At 40.4% G+C, this 23,782-nt stretch overlaps 1 protein-coding gene across 2 annotated transcripts in view; it reads left to right on the forward strand.

Annotated features, from left to right (window-relative positions):
• The window catches only part of Met (MET proto-oncogene, receptor tyrosine kinase), a 104,451-nt gene that overhangs the window by 32,807 nt on the left and 47,862 nt on the right, over nt 1-23,782 (forward strand). For both annotated transcript variants that reach the window (XM_051175715.1, XM_051175716.1), the window contains one exon: nt 15,420-15,611. In XM_051175715.1, the coding sequence (XP_051031672.1) occupies nt 15,420-15,611 (192 nt within the window). The remainder of the gene's footprint in view (nt 1-15,419; nt 15,612-23,782) is intronic.

Raw genomic sequence — 23,782 nt, forward strand, 5'->3', positions numbered from 1 at the left:
GCACAGCAAGATATCCTGCTTATGTACTTCAAGTCAAACTTTGCATTAAAAATTAGACAGTATAGCTCCAGGAAAAGTCAACCAAATAGGTTGTTTTTATTGAGCTTCCTTGTTTCTCAAATAGCACTTGTACTCCAATTCAAAGGGTAGCCAACTGCTTCCCAAAATAAAGGAAACTAAAGGTAGTAATTTTCCATCTCCGTTCTTGAGTGCCAGGGTTAAAGGGTCACCACTCCAAGCAGTCAGAGGGAGAAAGGGAGGCAATCATAACCGTTTTCAATAAAAATAAAAATAAAAAAGATGCAAACAAGGAATTAAGCATAAGCAGAAAAACAAGCATTCAGTGATGTTTCTTATCACTATCATCAAGATGATAGATGGGTAAAATTGAGTTACATTTAAGTTGTAATGGAAGAAAATAATTGCAGCATTCCATCAGGAAACCACAAGGTCCATTATTGATCTGTCCTCCTCAAGGCATGTCTTGTACTATTTAATAAAACAGAGATTTATAACTCTCTATATGCCATGTATCTATAATCTCCCATACTACTCAAACTGTAGATGTGGAGTAAGCATTAGAAATAACATCCACATTGTTTGATTGGTTCGCCATGGCTCATTTAGACTATGTAGTGCTCTCATGAGAATGCATTTTGTATTAGTGAAAAATGTGAAGTCAGATTACAAAGTTGATTTTTTTTTTTTACTTCCTGTGCTCAGAAATGAGGGCCTGTTGCCCTATGTGTATTGTTACTGAGGATTCTTCATTCTTGATATTAGACATTGCTCCAAACTTAAATATCTTGGCTGTACATCAAATGTAATTGCTACCAAAGCAAATCATTTAAGGAAGAAAATCCTTGAAGTACAAGGATTTGATGTACTTTACTTTTTAAAAAAAAAAAAACTCTAGCTAAAACTGTACTAATTTTTCACTTGATTCTTTTCTATAGCTGTTGGATTTATTCTCTTCCAGACTCAGCAAGTTGCTGTTTCCTGGATTATTTGAATTCTCCCTGCTATCCATTGCATACAAAATGGCACAGTACATTTTTTTTTTTTTTTTAAGAAAAACAAAATTTCCTTCCAGAATGTCATAATATTCTCTGAGTTCATTGGACACACCCTGGGTGTGTTTTTTAAAAGAAGTAAATGAACCATTAGTGCCTTTTCCCCATTCCTCTATAACCCCTTAAACCATCATATGTCTGTTCTCAGGCCCGTTGCAGAAAAGATCTAAAAATGTCACAGCACAATGCTTTCATAAATCAAAAGCAAAAGGACAGAGTTCAGGTTCACACTCTGGCCAGCAATCTAGGTAGCCTTTACCTGAGGATGGAACTCACTCCGGATGTGAGTAACAATCTCTCCCACATATGGGTCAGCTGAGGTTAGCCATGCCCCTTGCATTTTAAGACTGCTTCCTGTCCTTTCTGTTTTAAAGCAGGCCATGACTGTGTTAAGTTGCTGATCCCTACATGGTGATTCATTTGGGGAAATTGCTGTATTGCCTGTATTGGACAAGAAGTCCAACAGGAGAACAAATGGATTTTGAAGGTGACTTTTGGAGAAGGTAAAAATTCTAAAACCAAAGCACCAATATGTGATGTTTCCATTCCCACATTCCACAGCTAGAGATTACTGGAAGCATGCGGAACCCCGCATGTTGATAAGGATAATAACCTATTGAGTAATAACAGACTTTTTTTTAACATACTGTAATATTCCAAATGTTGGATGTTGCACCCTTCCTCCAGACTTCTGTCTTATCAGTGGCCATCCCTCCCTGCATTCTTATCTTCTCTTTCAAACAAGAAAAACAAGGATCTGCCAGAACTTAGAGAGGACTCACCAGGAATCTCTGCTGGTACTTATTTGTGGATAGGTACAAATACTGACACAGTGGGCTCAGAATGACCAAGTGTCCAGGTATGGGCTACAAGTCACATCCCCGGAGCCCATGAAATGAAACCAAAAGCTTGGCTACTCTTGAAGTCAATAGAAGTCAATAAAACTCCCTTGACTTCTTTTTCTTTTCCTTTCTTTCTTTTTTTTTTTTTTTTTTTTTTTTTTTTTAATCATAGATGCGGTGAGTGATTCTAAGATCCTAGATACATTCCAGTCGGCTAATTATTTTTTTCAAACTAAAATGCTCCATTTGCATAGGACTCATCAGCTGAGCAATATTGACTTCCTATTCTAAAAGCCAGGTTCTACCTTGGGAAAGCAGTTTATTGCACTTACCTGGGACCTAGGCTAATGTGAGAGTAGATGAAGTGTGTGTACACAGATGCTTCAGGAAGAGTTGCCCATCTCTCAGAAGGAAAAAGAAAGGGAAATGTTTAGCTTGTGCTAAATAGTGCTAAATAGAACGAAAGTTTGTTTTAACTATTTTCCATGTTCGCACATGGGAAAAGATGGTTTATGAATCATATAAAAAATGCACTGTTATAATTAACTTACCTTATTTGGGTACATTGTCAAAATGTTCATCAATCAGAGAGCATTAAATGGCAGATGACACTTCAGATTGCGCTCTAGGTAAAAGGGGTGAATTAAGGTCATTTTGGGTTTGGAAGGCATTCTGATGTAGAGCTGACTTTATGGAGATTCAGTTTGTTGTGTTGTCATCACAAAATACATAGATGATTCATGGTGGCCTAGGATGTAGGTCTGTATACCAGGAAAGTATACATTTGAATGCTAAATGTTCTGCCGATAGTTTACATTTAAAATGTCTGATTAACACTTAGCATCCCACAGGCAACCTGCTAGCACTGAAGATGAACAGGCACTCAGGATTTGGGGACAAGGCAGGATTGGACTGGCCCACTGGCTCTGAATGAATCAATAGTGTTTAGTGCTAATGCACTAAACAGGTTGCAAGCACTAATGCGGTGGCAGTCGATAGCAAAAATGAATGTCTCTAAAAATGATCTTGACAATAAAATGTGCAATATTTTCCATTTATTTTTAGCTAACTGCATTGCAAGCTTGTTCTTCCATCGTATTACTTTAAACTAAGTGCCAGAGCCTAACTGTTTTATTTAGGGCATAAAATGAGCAGATACTTGTAAACACTATTTTCAGCAAGAGTCAGAGGAAAAGGGATTTATTACACAATCAGGATCCAGTAGGAAGCCCGAGAGTTATTGACTGAGTGCTACCTAACAGTAGGGCAGTGGGAATACAGCTGTATATGACATTTGCCTCCTTGCAGCAATGGATTAGTGGCGATGACAGTGAGTGACCAAGTCACTCAAGTAGACAGGATGTCCTGTAATTCATGAAATAAGACATAATCTGTGAATATAGATGAATGGCAATATCTATGTTTTATGGTCTAGTCTTAAAAGACTGCTCTGGAGTGATAAAAGTTAACTTTTACATGAAGCTTAAAACTGTAGAAAAAGCACTATAGCTTTAATGTATTTATAATATATTGGGCAAACGTACGCCGTGTCTAACATGCTAATAATCGTGATCTATTTCATAGCCTTATGTCTGAAGCATAAATTGCTACATTTAGCTTTAGCTTTTTAAAGTGGGTTGGGCCATGAAAGCACATTATTTTATACTTAACAGAAATATCCGAAGGTGTAGTGCCCTGTTTACAGTTTAACTTTTTAAAACATATTTTGTCATACAAAATTGCCAGTGTGTTTTAGTAAGGATTAGTGTGAAGTAAGTAATGTGTGCATGGCTACAAGCTATAGGTATGGTTTCAGCGGTACTCACTCACTGCTTCTTAAAGCCTAGTCCCCTTCATCTTCTTTGGAATTAGGTTTTCTGCTGGGATGGATTATTTCTTCCTTGGCTCCCTGCCTCTCTTTTGTGTCAACATTCAGTATTTGTGGAGACATTTCTTCTGCAGATGAAAAGGGTTCTCCTATTACTCATGAGTCCTGTGACGAAGAATCATGCAGCTCAGAGAACACAAAAATAAGTCCTTTTGAAACCCACAGCATTATAGACATTAATAGAATGTAAGGGAATGTGATGCTGAGGTGGCCCAAGTCACATTGTCGTTATGTATCCAGAGTGTACCCTTCACAATTACATCCCTTTTTAGTGTGTTTCCTGGTCATGAGGATCATGTGGCTGCGAGGCCCAGCGGGAGCCAAGAGACTCCCAGGATTCATGCCCATCTCATGAGCACCTCCTGAATGTCCTCCCAGGACTCACGCCCATCTCACGAGCACTTCCTGAATGTCCCAATGTGTGCTCTCCAGCCAGGGTCATCTTTGTGCTGCCAATTCCTTCATCTTTGCTGCACACACATGAAGCCTTTCTCTCTCACGTTAATCATCTTCATCTGTTTCTACGTGTTTAATTATGCAGATGTCTAAATGAGGAAAGGTCTCAGTAGGGAGGTTTTGCCATGCTTTACTACCAAGCAAGCATCTACATTGTAGATCATGACAACAGGTCCTGCTCATTTGACCTTAGAAGCTCCAAACAAATCTATATATTAAAGAAAGAGCATATGGACCATGGGAGTATATGACCTTGAGCAAATTTGCACTCATATTTCTATGAATGAATCGTAAACAATGTTGTTTTCATCATCTGCACAAGCCGTGAAGGTTTGAAGTGCAGGTGTAAAAATATGTCTGACAGATCTAAAGAAACACTCACCTTTCTCTGTGCTTATTTGTTCACTTTTGTTTGGCCAACAAAGAAAGGGGTGTTTGCCAAGGGGATAGGAGGCATTTAATCTTCAGAGCTTGGTCCTGTGCCTACAAGTCAGGGAGGTCACTGGCTTGCCCCTTCCTGCAGCTTGTAATTACAGGCAGAGGGCTAGCTAGTTTCCAGGAAAGTGACCAGAATCTTGAGTGTCATACACTGTTTATAAGTGCGAGTAGATGGAAGAAACATACACCGTTTGGGAAAAGAAAATAGGAAACTGAAACTATTCTCATCCTCTTTTTCAACAACATAAGACAGTCTAAGTCTCTAGAAATGTCCCAAAATGCAATAATAGAGGCAACCCTCGGGTCACATTAGGTAATCCCGATACTTAGCAACTTGAATTATTGTGGGGAGTTTACAATGGGATGGGATACATCTGATAATTTATTAAGTAGAAACTAATTGGTGGCTCCACCATCGTGGTAAACAAGAAGCATAACTATATTAGTAAGGGTGATTGAGAAATATTTTTACTTTGAAAAACGGCACATTACATTGGGTTTATCTGGAGACACTGTGGGAAAAAATTAGTACTGTTTCTTACTCTCAACTAAGTCCAACTTCTGTAAGTTTAATTATTATAAAAGTGGTGACTCGAGATAGAATTAGGCATACAACATACAATTTCACTCTTACCATTGTCCCGATGCTAGGAATATCCATTGGGATTTGAAACATGGAAGTTAATGATATTAGGTGAAACTTGTAATCGAGGTTGAAAAGTCCAACACTTAAGATTTAAGTCGGTGACATATACAAAGAGAACTTAAACATAGTCCAGCCTTACAGGTGGTGTCATGCTACGATAAATTGTGATAATTTTCCCACCCACTAAAAAAGTTCCTTATTGAAAAATGAGAACCCTGCCTATTTCCATGGGCTCTAGGGTAACAATGGTGAAGACTCTTGCTGTCAGATGACTTGAGACCCTTGTGAGAAGACAACCATTGGATTGATTGTACAGCAGCTCACGAAGAGAAGGGTTGGGAACCTCTGGGAAAGTGAACACTGATGGTGTCATAAATAAATGCTGCTTTTGTATTAAAGCTTTCCTTGCATTTTTGGCCCTAGGAAGCATCTGATACAACTCCCAGAACTTTATTTACTTCTCTACTATGTTAATGGTTCAAGAAATTGTTAAGGAACAGTCAAATTTCTATTTTGTCTGTGACTGTATAATGAACACTTCATTCCAGTGAATGGATGGATAACGACTTTAACAATGATAGCAGGATAGCTTCCTCTTACCTTTTTTTTCTTTAGTGTGGCTTTTATTTTTTATTGCCTGAGCTACAGGCAAATCACAAAGTAAATTGAAGTATTGTTTGCTTAATGCTCTGTTTCCTTCTAACCCATTCTTGTCTATCAACCTCAGCCCAGTTCCCCAGTGGCTCAGGAAAACCCTCCAGTGGGATTAAGTAATCGTTTACACAACCTCTCTCATTCATTAACCCATGTTGACATTCTCCTCCTGCAGCCCAGCCTCTCTTAGGGATTCCTTAAGCGCCTTATCCAGCTACTAGTGCAGATGCAAACAACACCTATTTAATCAGGAAATTTAATAGTTCCAAGGAATCATTTGGCCTGCCTCAGCCTTCTTCATGAACAGTCTCCTATTCCATCTTCAAAATAAAAATCTGGATTCATTCCCAGTAAATGTGTAGTTTAAAAATCCTTAATTTCTTTCTATGTATTCATAAAGCAGAAATAGAAAATGTTATTGCTTCTATCAGGTTTTTTTTTTGTTAGTGTGTTAAAAAATGATGCCAGTAAGATAAAATTAGATCACCCTAGATCTGTCCCCATCTCTACTGACTCTGTCTCCAGAATCCCGATGATGTGGTAAACTTTCTTGAAAGCAATGTGTTTTTATAGCTACAACCATAGGAACAATCCAGGGAGTCCTCAGTGGTGCAGAAGAGTAAAGTCCACACTCATTAAGATGATATCCAAGGAGTCCCTTACTTGGGCTCTGGTTTCCCTCACATGTGGTAGAGTGCCAATCAAGAACTAACCCATGGTAGAAGATAATAGAAGCCCCTGGCTTACTTTCTGGCATTTCAGTATCCCATCACGCCTATGCCAGTTAGCACTGAAATAGGTTTGATCACTGAATAAAAATTAGGAGAAAAATTACACCAATGCTCTGTGGCTCAAGTGCCTTGCTGAATGCTGCCCCATACCCAGCCTATCATGGCTATAGTTGATCGGGCCTGTCGGTCTCCCTCACAGCCTGGCCTTCTATGTTCAGCCTCGATTTCCTCCAACACACGTTTTGTCAACCTCACATTTCTTCTCGATTTTTTTTAATTCTCCTAACTCTAGGTCCCCTCCCGCAACACCCTTTATAGTCTAACGTTTTCTGAGTATTATGGTGACATTTGTTACCCATTTTAGCACATCTCTTACCACATGCAGAGTGACATATTTTCCACTCATATTGTTATTCCCTTGATATGGACAACAGATTCTAGCTTCATATATCTGGTACTTAAACAATAGTTGGAACAAAGTACGGACTCACCAAACAAATCACTATAGCACAGATCCACATTTCAAATAAGCTATTAAAGTGTTTATTAGTAAAGACACCATGTCCTATAACTATCTTTTGTTTTGCCCCTCAAATCTCTAAAAACTTAATTTATAGAGTAGTGGTTTTGAAGATTTAAATTAACAGTGAGGAGAAACTAAAAGGTTCTATCTCTTCTGGCTTATGTGTTATGGTGGAAGGTTCCACCACTGCTATCCACACCCAGAGAGTCTGGGATGCTATGGTGGGAGGTCCACCCAAGCCCCCTCCCCTATCTCCCTGAAACCCTGCTGCATTTCAGAAAGCCCACCAAATGATGACCCCTCCCTCAAAGATGCTCATGACCATTCCCACAGGGTATTTAAACTGCCCTGCAGAAAGTAGACATGTGGTTTTTCTGGTCTCTCTTTCATCTCCTCTCTGGGGGGGTTGGAAGGCCACCCGGGAACGTTGTATCCATTAAAATGTGGGCATTCTCTGACTTGGTTTGGTTTGGTCTGATTTGGATTGCTGCATTGGCAGAGAGGCTTATTGGGGTGCATGTACACTCTACCCACTTTGGAAAAATGATGAATCGAAGAGGGAAGAAAAATGAAAGGAGATGAAAATATAGAGATAAAGAAGGTGATTAGATGGAAATTACTGAATTTGGTAGTTAAATGAAACCAGAAAAGGGTTAAATCCATTAAGAGGCTTCAGGGGGAGGACATCTCTACTCCTTCAGACCTTCTGGAACATTCTTAGAACTAAGTGATATTGTTGAGGAAAGGAACTTTGGACATCTACTGGGCATTACTCAATTAGTCACAGTGGTACCCTTCCTTGACATTTGCCCTTGAAAACCACAGATTTTCTCTTGCTAGACATCAATCATGGTTTCACATTTAAAATGATGTATGGATAATGAAAAGAATAAATGTCTTTATCAGTACCACCCTTTGTGGCCACAGGATCCCTCCTCACTTGGCACCGTTTCATAGGCATGAAGTACATGCTAAGCAGAGAAACCCTCTCCTGAACTGGAAAGGCCCCTTTGAAATGAGACAATTGGGTTGGGATACTTTGCCCACTCATGAAGTTTCTGATAAGTAGTTCAAGTCTGAAACCAGATGAGAAAACATGAAAGGGGTCTCACTTGTTAGTGCTAAGGTGGGCAAAAGGGATAAGAGCTACTGACAGGTGGATTAATGTCTGGCCAGAGTAGTCATGGACTTCAACAATATGCCAGGGCATGATTGAACACCTTTGTTTCATCCATCTTTCACCCCTTCTGGTCTTCTGCTAAGGCAGTCATTAGATACTTCTTATTGACAGTGAGAGCTTGCTAGACCCACAAGGAAGCTGTGGTTCTCAGTACCTTCAGGAAAAGTGGCTTCCCTTTGATGGGCTAATGTAGTGTAATGATTGGCTTTGTGCCGTCTGGTTTTCTAGTATCTATGAAATAAGTCCATTGCAGTTTGGTTTCTCTTAACTACACAGAGAAAGACAGGAAAACCTCCTCACAGCATCAAGTTCTGCCATAGTTGGAACAGTTTTATGAATCACTGTCACTCCTTGCTCACTATGAAGGCTGCTAACCAAAACCACATGGGCTCAGCCTGTTTTATATCTGATTCACCTTAGAATATGATAAAGATGCAAACGTTCTAACATTTCCAATTCCAAAGCCGGTACGTACCACTGTAGAATTTTGAGTGTTCTAATCCCAAGAGTAGACATTTATTTATGTATGAATGTAAGCATTTGTACACATCCAAAGAGAAAGCCCTACACATATGTACATAAAAATGTAATCTGTTCCAAGAATTTACCCTTCTGTAGTCCAACTTCTGTCAAGACCTCGCTCGGCATCCATCTCTGCCACGGGGCTTTGCAGCTGTTCAAGTCCACACTGATCTCACTGTCAGTCCACTCTAGTCTTGCAGGCACTCGCCCGCCGCCAGTGAGTGTTTTTAGTTACCCATCGGCTCCGTTCTTTGTTGTACATAATTAGTTACGTGTTTTTATGACTTGGTCTCTTGTCTCCCTATGTGCGCAGTACCTTCAGAAGATGGTTTTAAAAAAAAAAAAAAAAAAAAAAAAACATTTTGGCCTATGTGTCATGTTAAGAATGATTTTTACATTTTTAAAGAACTACATATATATTCAAAAAGTAATGTCACGGGGTCCTGTGACCTTCAAAGTCTAACATAGTTATTATGTTTTTTAATTATTTGAAAACGTCATAAATACATATACCCTATTATACCCAATCCCTATTTCCATTCTCTAACTCCTCCTACCCCAGCGTATCTCCCTTCCAGCTTCACGTCCTGTTATTTTTTTATGTACAACCTATTGAGTCCATTTAGTGCTGTTTTATATGCACACAGATGTGGGTCATCTATGAAAGGGTGACTGTAATCTCCTTCTAGTCCATCTCCAAAATAAAAGGACTCAGCCAAGAGTGGGCTTTGTGAGCCCCTCCCCTCTCCACACTGGAATCTTTGAGTGGCTTGGTCTTGAGCAGGTAACCACAGTAAAAACACAATACTTTCTTGATAAAATAATGAGAAATATGACTGGGGGTTTGGCTTGGTAGGATTTTGTGCTTAGTGTCTGCAGACGTTTGGGCTCAATATTCAGCAGTGTTGGGGAGAGGGGTAAATGATGTATAGAATTCCTACACTGCAGCAGGGAGGAAAGCTGATGGATTTGAGTCAGGCCCGTCCAAATATAGCCTGCAGGCAGATATGGAGATGTAATGGCCCTGAGGGGTGCAAAGCCAATGGGTTTGTGGAGTTAGGTCACCACCGCCAGGCAAGTGAGCATTGTCACCTGGTGACTCACTGGTGCTGAGCCAGCAGCTGGCCAACCATAGCCCGGTTTGTGCTATGTTGGTGGTTGGCCAGACTGAAAGGGATTCTGCGTCCAGCTTTGCTCTTCTGCCTGACTCGCAGTTAGACTGCTGGAGTAGGCTTTTTAGGTGGTCGTAATCCTGGGGCCGGTGAAGCCCTATCTCCGAATGTCTTCATCTACGGAAGTCAGCATCTTGCCTTCAGAGCTCGTAGACAAGCATCTTCCCTTCAAGCTCTGTCCTGAGAACATCATCTGGCTTGAGTTCTCTTCTTAGCTCTGGAAGTCAGCATCTTCCCTTCAGAGCTTGTAGACAAACATCTTCCCTTTAATCTCTGTCCTGAGAACATCATCTGGCTTGAGTTCTCTTCTTAGCTCTGGAAGTCAGCATCTTCCCTTCAGAGCTTGTAGACAAACATCTTCCCTTCAAGCTCTGCCCTGAGAACATCATCTGGCTTGAGTTCTCTTCTTAGCACAGGACAAGGTCCAGGCAACACCAGCTTTTGACACTAAAGACTAGCCTGCGCTGCCCAGGAGCTACTTCTTCTACTGTACAGGGACTCCTGGCTTTAGTGATGATCTCTGAGACGTTCACGTGACTGGGATGTTAAACTTATCCGCAAAGCATGACCAGACCCTGAAGTCCAGAGCCCTGTGCATCTATCTGCCTGCAGCCGCTCTTCATGAGCCACACAGAAATGGCGCTCAGGGAAGAAAACAGAGGAGAGCTCCTGACACGGACATAGTTGAGTGTATAGACAACTGATGAGAAAGTCTAAGAAAGGAAGGACACTTTGCATTTTGAATGCTGAGTCCCCCACAAAGCCATTCGTAGAATTTATGCAAAATGTGACTATGCATAAAGTTTATATTAAAATCTTCTGTTAATCTGCCATGGTCAGGGATATAAGAGCTGGTGTGAGTAAGCTGAAATGGTTTTACAACACTACACTTTTAAAAAAAAATATCTACGTGACTGATTTAAATTATCTATAGACGAGCTAAATCTGTCCTATAGATCAATTAAAAGAATCACTATTTTAAATATATCACATTCTTAATTACACTGAATTAAAGGTAATTGCACATTCGCTGCATACATCACAGTGTTAATTGGGGAAAACATTTTGAGTCAAACCTATTGAGGTTGCTAGCACTTCAATTTCCTTTTCACAAAAAGGGAAAAAAATCGTATGCCTGAGTCAGGTAAAAAAAACAGCAACAACAACAACAACAAAAAAAAAAAAACTGACAAGTACTCATGATAATGAAAATATACACACAGGCAAAACAAAACACTGAATTAATTAAGGTATTACTTCAAAGTCTATAGTGCAGAGTAGTTGTTATCTCTAGGATGAGATGTAAGATAGAGGCTAGGGAAAGGAGTTTGCAACAAGTTTTGTGTGTGTGTGTGTGTGTGTGTGTGTGTGTGTGTGTGTGTGTGTACGTGTGGTGCACAATCCTGTGGCTGCATATGTTGAGGTAAGCCACGTCTTTATAGGACAAAGTGAGTCAGACTGAGAGTTGGCCCTCTGTACATGTTGCTTTGCAATATAGAGAGCTTAAACCAGGGCTCACTATTAAAATCCCATTGCTAAGGCTCAGAAAGCATGCAGCTATGTGGGCCTGCCCAGTCTCTGGGTTGCCCAAGATTCTCAGTAGGAACAGTGATAAGAAGAGCTGCCTCTCCTGCAGCAAATGCTGGGACATCACTTCATTCTGGAAGCCATCATCTTTACTCCTCCCCTTTAACTTTGTGCTCTGGGACAAGATGGTAAAGAACTAGATATGGATCCATGCATTGTGAAAGTAGAATGTCCTCAACCCTGTTTGTTTCTTAGCTCTAAATTGCACAATCTTTCGAGATCAAGGAGTCCTGGAGCTCCTGTCCTAGCATTGTGCAATGTCTCCACATAGGAATTTTACTGGGGGGCAGGGGGGAAGAACGAGACACAGCTCTATATTACAAATCCTTGAAGGCATGAGTTTTAGTGACTGATTTCCCGAAGGAAGAGCCTTGACGTTCACAATATCAGTACCACATCAGTGCTGATGCAGATTTATATTTAACCTTTACATCTGTGGAACCAGGTGTAGGGGTGGAAACCCTGGTCGCAGCACCCTCTTTCACTGAAGAAGTCAGCAAGCTGCAGTAGGCGTGCAAACATTCCAAGGAACTTGCAGAGATCACCTGACCCAAGCCCTTTTTCACCCCACTAAGCAAGCTGCTTCGGAGAAGGGCTTGGTCTCTGGTGGCTTTGCGGATACACAAATTCTCCAGCCAGGCTTATCACCTAGGCATGATGGAGGGCACTGGGGACAAAAGATATGAGAGTTCCTGTGTCTTGATGACAGAAAGCTGACAGTAGTTTATGATCCATGATAGTTCCACACACTATTACACTGTATTTATATCCCAGAAAATGTGTTAAGTAGAGTGCAGAAGGTAGAGCCTAATAAGAGAAGGAACAAGACAGCCACAGAAACCTGGCCCTGAAGCAGGCCTTCCTCTAAAGGAGTACTTTCAGATGGTCTAAGATTTTAAATTGTTCATTGTGGCTTTAAGCAGCCTCCCTTGGCTCTAGCTTTCTCTACAAAATGAATCAGGGATCACCAGTAGAAACTCAATTATCAATCAATCGATCTCTATTGAGTTGCTGGTACATCCCACTTATCTGCTACGCCTCAGAATAATCTATAGTACTTTAGTGAAGAAGAGCTTCTAGTTAAATAGTAGCTAGTGCTCATTAATACATCAAAATAAGTGTCCAGAACTTAAACATTTGCTTAATTACAAGATGCAACAGTTTATCATCTCTAAGACTCTCTCAGTTTGCTAATTGATTGCCACTTAAAATGAAGAAATTGTCGGTGCATATTGTAGGTGGCTTTTAACCATAGAGGCAAAAGATAGAAGAACTTTCCAGTCCCATGTGATGGGTGGTCAGCCTTATGGAATAAAGTCATGATACGGAAATAAAACTGAATTTTTTGTTGTTCTTGAGCAGTGAGTTGGAGGCTGATTATTATAATATATGATAATAATAGAGTTCTAACTTTAAATCATTTTCCTTGCTGTATACAAATATGTCTAAGAATGAACTGCCATTTCTTTTTGTCTAAGATAGACTATATTTTCCTTAGTATATCCCACCACCTCCTTCGTCTTGCCCAGATTTGCCAATTCCCAGCTGTTATCAGGACAATGAGGACCCAAGCATCCCTTGCTTCTCATGACCTCCTAACTGTCCTATTCCTGAAAAAGATAGTTTAAAAAATACTAGTTCACTGCTCCACACTCATGCCCCTCCACCTTGCTTATTCAGTCACACTATTATTATTTATTAGCACTCTATTTTCCGTGATTCAGTCTACCACTATATAGTAGCAAAGGGGCAGAAAACCAGCACCCCGGAAAAGGAAACCCAATAAGTCAGGATCATTAGTACCTGGAACCCCTGGACAGCTGGAAGCAAGCTTGCACACTGAGACACAGAGAACTCAGACCCACAGAAGCCACATGTTATGAAATCTAGCAGACCTGAGAGCAAGGAGATACATTAAGTGTTCTAAATAGAAAAGAAGAGGGAAGAGGTATTGAATCATTTAAAGAAAAGGAAAGAAAAGGTCTATTGCAATCTGAACAGCTAAGCTGACAGTGGCTAGGACAAAGATCATGGTGCTGGAGACAGAGACCATGGGTAGGTCTGGGACATAGTCTGTTGATTAAAAACTAACACAGAGTAGAATCGGTCTGGAACAGAGAAACCTTAATAAGGAAATGCCTCCATCAGAATGGCCTGGAGGCAGTTCTGTGTAGCATTTTCTTGATTGATTGATGGTTGGTGTGGGAAGGTAGTGTCATCCTTGTGCAGCAAGACCACTGAATGTGACCCTGGAAGCAAGCCAGAAAGCAGTATTCCTCCACGGTTCCTGCCTCTGCTTGAGTTCTTGTCCTGCCTTCCCTCAAGGTCGGACTGTGATTTGGACATGTAAACCAAGTAACCCTTTCCACCCCAAGTCGCAGTTTGGTCAGTGTTCTATCACAGCAAGAGAAAGTTAACTAGGACAGTTAGAAAATGAAACTGATGGAAGTTGATGGTAGGTTAAATGGAGGGATGAAAGAGAAGGGGGAATCGTGTAGACATTTGGATGTCTGAATTGAACATCTAAAGGGATGGAAGAGTCATGCTGTGAGATGTATAATATCATAAAGTCAGGGAAAAGGGATTCCTGTTAAACCTGGGATCTCTCAGACACATGGATGGAGATACAAATGTCAAATCAATGAACTAGGTATCATAGGAGATGCAGGTTGCCAGGGAGACCATGACAAGTGTGTGGTCCAGGCGTGATCCTAGAATGCAGCCTTGGGAAGTCTGATGTGGATATCCAGGCATGAATGGTGCTGACCAGGAAGCTTAGATCTGATTGGTAAAAGAAAAACCAGGGTTCATAGAGACAGGGATCCTCAGAGCTTGTCTTTGTGCTGCATTATTGAACAGTATTTTTTTATCCCCTCTAGTTGAATTTGGTCAAAACCGTATTGGTACTCATCTTTCAGGAAGCTGCCTCCTAAGATAATTGATGTGCACTTTTTTTTAACCTTTCTCCCAGTGGTGACTGAGTGTAAAGAGGAGTTCTGCATGCTGGTTCTGTTCTCAGAGACTCGTATGAGCTGGTTAAGTTTATCTTTGCAACAATTCTAAGTGGTGGGGACATTTTTCTGTAGCATTTTACAGATGGAGAGAGTAAAACAGAGATTACCTCAATTTCTGAGCAAAGAAAGATGGTAGGAATTCTACTCAATGCATATATTCAGGATCTTGGTGAAGGCAGTTGGCATATGCTCAGTTGCCTCCCAAAAACCCTCTGTAACCACTACATCCATACACTTCTCTGGCCCCAAACACATGCACATATACGTGAATTTTAAGATATGTCATAGTATGACTTTTAACAGATTATTATCGGTATGATACCTGAAATGCATTTCATAGGACTTGCTGTCAGGAACTGCTACACTTACATCAAGGAATGAGATATTTAAAGTTTTGCTTTTCTTTCAGCAGCATCTAGATTCTATCTTCATGAGTGTCCATTTGAACCACAATATAAAACTGAGATAAAACTCTTTGCCTCCCATATTTGAGAGCCTGTACACACAACAGTGCTTCCTAACACTGGTGCTGTTTCAGTCACTACAGTGTCCGTGCATGGTTAGTTAGGGCTGTTTGTTTCCACAGCGATCCTTGATATCTGAGCAAGCTCTTTAATGACACACAGCAAAGTTTCTTACCCAGTTTGTCTGCCTCTCAATTCACCTTAACTTTATGGCCATATTTTATTCCAGACCCTGCTGAGGAATTCATCAGGCTGTGAAGTACGCAGTGATGAGTATCGGACGGAGTTTACCACGGCTCTGCAGCGTGTTGATTTATTCATGGGCCAGTTCAACCAAGTGCTCTTGACGTCTATATCTACCTTCATCAAAGGTGACCTCACCATTGGTAATCTAGGGACATCAGAAGGTCGCTTCATGCAGGTAACTGATTTCTCAGAGTATCTAGTTTTGTGTAATTCCTTTTTGTTTTCACTGTAAGTTATTTACAAACAGGTTAAAAGGTGAAACTTGCAGTAGAAGCTATAGACAAAACCTAAAAGGCCAACAATGAAGCATGGACTACTTTTTTATGAAGTAGGTAGATTGTTTTTGTGAAGTGTTTGAACCTTTCAACTCAACTGTGGTTGCTTTAATTTTCTTGTCTGGAATGGTCTTTTTTTTTCCATTCATAACTTCTGTCACATGACTGGAAAGTAAAAATGAAACAATTAAGCACTTCCAGGCAATGTTTTCCTCTTTCAGGGGAAACTGTGGATCAAAGGAGAGCTATTGTGTGAACCGTGTGTGTCCATGAGAAGAGACATTCACATCCCTGAGAGACATTGGCAGGATTCAGGAAGGGATGTTATCATCAAAATCCCTCTGTATCTCAGGCTCTTCTCATTCTGCAAAATGGTGGAGTCCCACACAAAGAAGTTCAGATACTTAATTTTTTTAAAAGCAGGCTTTATTAAGAAATGTTTCTAATGGCCAGGGGCACCATTTCCCATACCATAAAGGTTCGCATTTTTAGACTTGATGGAATAAGTGTTTCCTAGCTACAGGAATCATAGCACTTTGCAGAAATTAACAACCCCTCATGGTGGATGTATTTTATCACTTTAATAGTTATTGGTGCTTTTACCATGAATTCATGAGCAGATTCTCAATTAATGCAGAAGGATGATAACATCTGTGGAACCTGTGTGAATATTAAAAATGTGTTACAATGGATAATGCTTGTTTTTTAATTGTCTGATGTAGTTAATATCCTGATGGCATCTAGTAAACCAATTGAGGGTGATGAGATGTTTTTTTCCCTCTGACTTACCCATCTAGGCACCGTGTACCTATATTATTTTACAAAGCAAAGTTTTGAAACTTCTCATTGTCTTTACAAAGTCTGAATCTTGATCACCATCATAATGTAAGAGCTACAAATCACTTATGCTCTTGAGCTTGGTGAGACTTTTTCAAAGTCACAAGGTCACAGAATGTTGACAAAGATTCTGTGACAGGAGCGTTCGTTCTCACACAGTTTCCCCAACAACTGCTCCCTCACTGCTGACCACGCCTCTTCTCCCCATCGCCCTATCTGGTATGCTGTCTACATGCCTCACCAGTCTTGGCCATTTAATTCTGTTCTTAACTGTGAAGGCGGGACACATATTCCTTCCACAAACTTATGCGCTTTAACATTCTAATGTGGCTGTTACCTGTTCTCTTTGAAATGGGATCACATTGCTTGTGTTTATGTGCATTTTTCATTTACAGTGATAATTGCAGTAACAGACCAAAGAATCTGAAGAAGCAGACATCTAGTGAATTCCAGATGTGCTTGTGGCAATGGCTTGCTTCCCCTCATCTTCATTTCTGCTTTTCTTCTTCTCTAAGTTGCCCATTCTCTTACAAACCCAGATCTTCATTAATACACTTTTACAGTCACTGTAGATTTGAGTGAGTTTTTTTAATTTTTGTGATTATAATACAATTACAACATTTCTCCCTTCCTTCCTTTCCTCCAAACCTTCCCATATACCCCTCCTGCTCTTCTTCAAACTCATGGCCTCTTTTTTGTTTTCACTGTATGTGTGTGTGTGTGTGTGTATTCCTAAATATAGCCTATTTCATCCATAAAGAAGTATTCTTAAGCTTCAAAAGGGTCATAGTCTATTCTCACATGTTAAAATTATACTGAAATCCCATTTTTAAGTAAGTTACTTTAATAAAAGAGTTCATACCAACCAAGGGATATATCATCGTGTATATATAAAATCATATACTCATTATAACTAAAATTCTGAGGCTGATGCTTTATTCTTGTCTCTTAGTGTGTATGGGAGGAAACGTTATCTTCTGCCATTAATGGCAGAAAGCAGAAAAGGTAATTTTAAAGTCATCAAGCATATATTAAGTGCCTATTGACTTTTCTCTACTGGGCAAGTGAGCGAGCAAAGGAAATCCAGAGTCTGCTTTTGAGAAAATAAAATTTTGATAGAGGAGATTAAAATGCTTGCCTGGCAGCAATAGTGCATACAGATAAAAGAGCTGCCGGAACCACGGGGGATGTATTTCTATGATACTTGTGTTCCATCGAGTTTCATATAAATAAGCCTAAAGCATCTGACAGTCAACTGAATCAGGCGGCCAACCACGCTGAAATCCCAGTTGTTTACATCCCAGGCAGTGCAGGGAAAAGGGAAAGAATGAGGAAAAGATAGGAGACCCTCAGCTGGCTTTGTCAGAGTGACTTCCAATCAGGTTCTGTCAATGCTCTGACTGGACTAGAACCCTAAATCCATGGCCAGGCTAAGTTTCTGCAACTTGTGTTTTAATAAATACTGTAGCGTTTCTGTTACAAAACAGAATCAACATATTTTTTCCCTCCCAAGGCAGCTGCCACATATGAAAAACACAGAGAAATGATTTTACTTCCTTCCTACCCTCAAGCCTAATAGCAGAGTTGCTTGGCAAATTTTTTTATCCCAAGCGTTTGCAGCTGTTTCTGCCCTTCCTATTGTGTTGGTGTTCAGCTCAGGCTGGGAACACAAGCTAATGCCCCAGCTGTTGGGTGCAAAGGGAATCAGGTATTTCACAGTGGTTATTTGATTAGAAAGAATCATATTGTTTAGCTAACAATAGTCTGTGCGTGGCAGAGAGGACATTTCTGACATGTTGCTAACTTTTAAACAAGTGTAACTTATCTCATGCAGGTGCAACTAAGTCTAAATACACTGATGTGTACATGTCTCTGAGTCTAGATCAGTGGGGGTACGTCAATAATAGAATCCACAAGCCGTTTTGATTTGTATGACCGCTCTCTTGGGATGCTTTGAAGTGAAACACTTGAGTAGCATTGGAGATAGCAGGAGTAAACAGTGAGAATGTGTGTCCTTACCGGGAAACCTAGCCCACTGTGCAGGCCCATGTGGGAGAATGGATTCTCATGAAGATCACAGGACTAATCACAGGGATTGCCCACGTCTCCCCTTCTGAGCTCCTCATCTAATCTACATCCAAACAATGCTTGCTTGATTTTTTTTTTTAACAGCACTTGTATAAGACCTTTAATCTCTAAATGCAAAGCTCTGCTATTAAAATATTTGTGCATGACTGTCAGGCCAGGAGAGTGAGTGGATCATGGATGGGGGAAGGGCCAAAGGCCTTTCCAAGACCTGTTTCAAAGTCAGCTACACAAACATTTGCTGGACAACCACACGGTTTCTGCCAATAGTGCCCGCTGCCTGGGCACAATCACAGCTACTATTAAGTTCTCTGGTGCCACCCTGGTATTCCTTCACCACCACCCTCTTTCCTATTCTGTTACCTTCAGCGTTGGTAACACCATCACTTTCTTTCTCTTCTGGTGTGGGTCTAGTTGGGTCTAGCAAGAACCTTAAAGGGGGAAGATGTCTTTTGGTCATGGTCATTCTTTATGACCATTACTTAACAGGATTGTGTTGGTAATCAGTGAAGTTGAGACTAATAACTCCCTTTTGCTAGTTCAGTTCATCTACTGACCTCCTATCATCAGATTGCTTGGGATTTCATTTCTGCACCACCACTGTGGTGTGCCATACCAGGGCTTGGAAGGCAATAGCATGCGTCATGTAGCCCGTACAGGTTCAGCAATGGGAGCATTAGATAGAGGCACATCTGAATGAAGATTAAACTCATACATCGTTTCTCCTTAGGGATTGTTAGTTTACTCATTTCTTAACAAAATTCTCAGACAGAGGCATCATTAAAAATAGCATTTAAAATGCAATATTCAACACTGACCTAGATATAGTCTTAAAGAATATTAACACTGGTATGTTTAGTTTGAAGAAAATATGTATAGTGAGTCCAGACACTTCTTTGTGCTAAGAACTTATTGTAAATAAGAATTTCAAGGTCATGACCATAACTAAAAATTAAGCTGGGTTCATGTGTAGTCTCTTAAAATTAATGTATACATGCTCTAGAAGGACATATATTTTGTTCACTATCACAAGCATAGAAATTTAAAGCATCATAAATATTTGAAACCCTGGGAAAATGTTTAACTCTTGGGTGTTTTTTTTTCTTTTGGTTTTAGATAACAAAGAAAAACTAAAATTTATTTCATGGATGTTTCCTAGGGGGGAACAGCCCAGAGAGACATGTAAAATATGATACACATACAGCATTAGTTTATGAACCTCTTATTATTTTTAAATATCAGTAGCAGATAAATTCTGTACTTTGACTAATTGCCCTATAGTCGATGTGTTTGTAATACTAAATTGGAAGTTGCATTAGTTACTTTTCTCATCCCTATAACAAAATACTGACAGAAGCAATGTAAGGGAGGAAGGGTTCATTGGGTCTTGAGGTCACAGTCCATCCCAGCAGTGAAGGCATGACAGCAGCAGTGGCTCACTCTCCTTCATGGAACCCACCCTCACCCATGCTGTTGTGATCTGCCACCCAGATGTCTGGGCAGTGAGCCTCATCTCCAGCTCTGTTTCTCCAATGACAGTCTACCCTGCCACTCACCAAGCCTCTCTAGGACCCTGCAACATAGAGGCTCTGACCTCGAGGAACATTCTTCAAAGCCTTGGCCATTGGAGCCAAGCAGGGATGGACACACAAGGGTCTCCAGTGGATCTCTCGAAGTAAGCTTTCCTCTTACAAACAGGCAAAAGGGCATTTGTAAGAAGTACAGACCTGAACCACAGTAAAGCACCACATCACAACCACAATTGAGAAAATGGAAAGTAGGGCAGGCATGGTGGTACATGCCTTTAATCCCAGAACTCCAGCACTTAAAAGTCGAAGACCAGTGGATCTCTGTGAGTTCAAGGCCAGCTTGTTCTACATATTGAGTTCCAGGACAGCCATGGCTAGGTAGAGAGACTTGGTCTCAAGAAAAATGAAAAAGAGTAAAGAAAATGCAAGTAGAACCCCTAACTTGTGAAGATGTGGAAAAGTACAGATACTGTGGGAAATAGCTTAGCAGTACTTTTTAAAAAGGTAAAGATACCATAAGATTTAAAAAAAAAAAATCCTTCTCCTGGATACAGCACACATGAAAAATAAAAGTATTTTTTAACACAAGAAGTTTCACATCTATCCATAGTAGCATTATTCAGAGGCATTTGTAGGAGCCACCCAAATGCCCATCGAGTAATGCATAAATGCATAGAATGTGGTCCGTGTATACAGCAGAATATTGTTTGGCAATAAGAAGGGGCATTGATGAATCTTAAAAACATGTATTATGTAGAAAATGCCAACACAAAGGCCAGATAATGTCAGCTTCCATTTATACATTATGTCTAGTATAGGAAAAACTAGAGAGAAAGTAGAATAGTAGTTATCACAGGCCGGGGAGATTGGACAATAATTGTTAAGGGCTGTTGGTGCTTTTTTGAGCTACTGAAAATATTTCAGAGTTGACTGCAGTAATGATTACACAAATTTTCACATACACTAAAACCTAGGCCTCTGTAACGCAGGCTGGAAGCTTCAGGGATGGAGGAGTCAGCAGTGAATTCTCACTGGGGCAACAGTCACAGTCACACTTCCCAGACATCTGTGTGGCAGATAACATGGGGAAGGGTGAGGGCCAGAGGAGGTGGAGTGGCAGTGTGATTGGATCACAACAGCATGGGTGAAGATGGGTTCCTTGAAGGACAGGGGAGGCCCCTGGAAGTCACCAGAGGACAGCCAAACAAGGCATTTAATTGGGGTTGCTGGACAATGAGGACATTTTCTACCCTTTGATACTCTTGGAGAGACTTGAGTGACCACTGAAATTCCTATTGACCCTACAACCCCCACCACCACACCCTCCTCTTCCTCCTCCCTCCTCTTCCTGCCCCTCATCTTTGCCCTCTCACATGAAGTGATTTGAAAAAGAGAGAAACATTTGACGAAGTAGATAGCCACATAGATTTATTTTATGCTGAGTTGTGCTCATCTGTTTTTAAACAAAATTAAATTGTAAAGCTGTCTAATTGAAAATAAAACCATACACCATACACACACACACACACACACACACACACACACACACACACATATATATATATACATATATATGGGAAATTTGGTTTTTATGAATTACAGAATGTTACATAAAATTATTTTGTTCACAATTACAAATTTCCTGGGTGAAGCCACACTGTTTTATTTACCTGTTCATATATTTTTCCCCTCACATCCTCTCTCAGACAGCTTATTGGGAAAGTTTATGTGGGCTAATAATCACAATGAACAAGTAAATTTGAATTCTTCCCTCTACCCCACCTCTTAAACAATGCATTAGGGCTGTATTTTCAGGACCATTAAAGAAAAAGGTTTTGTGGTCTAAATACTAAAGATTAGTCATGGACACAGTAGAAACTCAGAAGATAATTGCCAGTCTTCTATTTCATACTAATTGTTCTCAGATTGCCAAGTGATTTATCATAAGAATTAAACTTACATGCCAAATTCTGATCTGTCCCTAGAAATATCTCCATGACAACAAAAAGCAACTCCTAATTCTTGCAAGCATTGCTTCAGGGGTATTTTGAGGATTTTAGTGGTTACTCAATTATTTCGGATTCTGGCAATAAGAGAGAGGGAGGGATTAATGATAGAAAAAGCATTCTTGGCATTTCCATACAGTGAATGTTCCTGCAGAGAAAAGGCTAATGATGAACTGAAAAGGTATTTGCATGTGTGATAAGGTCTCTGCTCATCATTGCAAAGGCAAAGATCCACCCCCTCTTCTTAAGGCTTGCTGCCTCTCCTGCTGCCCAATCTCCATAACAAACAGCACCCACTCTAGTCCATGAGCTTTGCTAGCTGGGCTAGTATGGTGTCATCTGTGCCATCAGCACTCATCAAAACAGAGAGGCCTTCTTAGGCACACTTAACTCATGCAGCCAAGGTTACTGAAACAAGGAGTAGCTGGCAAGCAAAGGCTTTGTGAAAGCTATATTAGCTTCAACTCCCCAGTGCTCTTTGGGAGTTCCTACTTGAAGCTTCATATTGGTACTTATTCCAGGGCTCCAGAAGCCAAGCAGCTGGGTGTTTAAGGAGGGGTCAAGCATTAGGTAAAGCTTATGGAAAAGCAGACTCTTGAACTTTATAGATAAATTCTCCCTTGGATTTTATTAAAAACAAAACAGTATCTATCTTCCAGAATAATCGTGAAGAGTCACGCTGATCTCTTAAGAAGCACTTGGCAAAGTGTCTGACTCGGTTGCCTATGATGAAACTGTCATGTATATGGTGTCTCCAGCTGAAAAAGCAGAGAAGGCAAAAACAAATCAATCAACCCAAGCCTAAGGATGCAAAGAGCAGAGCTTTTTTATGAAAAGCAAGGGAAAGGTTAATCATTCCTGGCAAGTGCACATAATGAGATATCCGATAAAGTCGCGATAACAATCTAGTAATTAAGAAGGGACTGCTTATTACAGACACAAGAAACTCTAAACAGAGCACGAAGGTTATATATAGAATTACCATAAGACTCCGCAACTCCAGTCCTGACATATCACGTGACAGCAGTATAAAGAAAATGCAACACTTCCTTTCAAAGTGTTCTGGGAGCTGATCATTGTCATATAGTAGGTCTGAGAACAGAGGGAAGGCAGGCGAACGAGACAATGCAAATATCCAAGAGTTGATCCATGGTTGTCAAAGGAATGAAAATCACAGAAAACTGTGTGTTAAGACAAGCTGGTGTTTGTATTGGTTTTGACTTCTGCATGAGAAAAGGAGTTTTTTTTTTTTTTTTTTTTTGTTTTTAATCTTTGTCATCAAAGAGAAATAAAATGTTGGAGAGCAATGGAGGGTGGGAGGAACTAAGCACCAAAACGGGTTTAAGATTGCAAAGCCGAGGAGAAATTCGGGTGATATGGTTTAGAGGTTTGGGATCTTCATTGTCTGTAGGTGACCAGCTCTGGGGTAGGGTAAGGGATTGAGAATTAAACTCTTCCTCACAGAGGTCACAAATGCCTATTGGGCCCCAAGTGTAGGAAATAACAGTAATTTCCATCCGGAGCACATGACTTTTGAGGTCATGACTACACGACCTTTGAGCCATCATTAAACTTCTGTGCAAGTCTAATCGCCTCGATTAATGGAGGTGTTTT

The sequence above is a fragment of the Phodopus roborovskii genome, unplaced genomic scaffold (genome assembly GCF_943737965.1).
Source record: "Phodopus roborovskii unplaced genomic scaffold, PHOROB, whole genome shotgun sequence".
Taxonomy (NCBI): domain Eukaryota; kingdom Metazoa; phylum Chordata; class Mammalia; order Rodentia; family Cricetidae; genus Phodopus; species Phodopus roborovskii.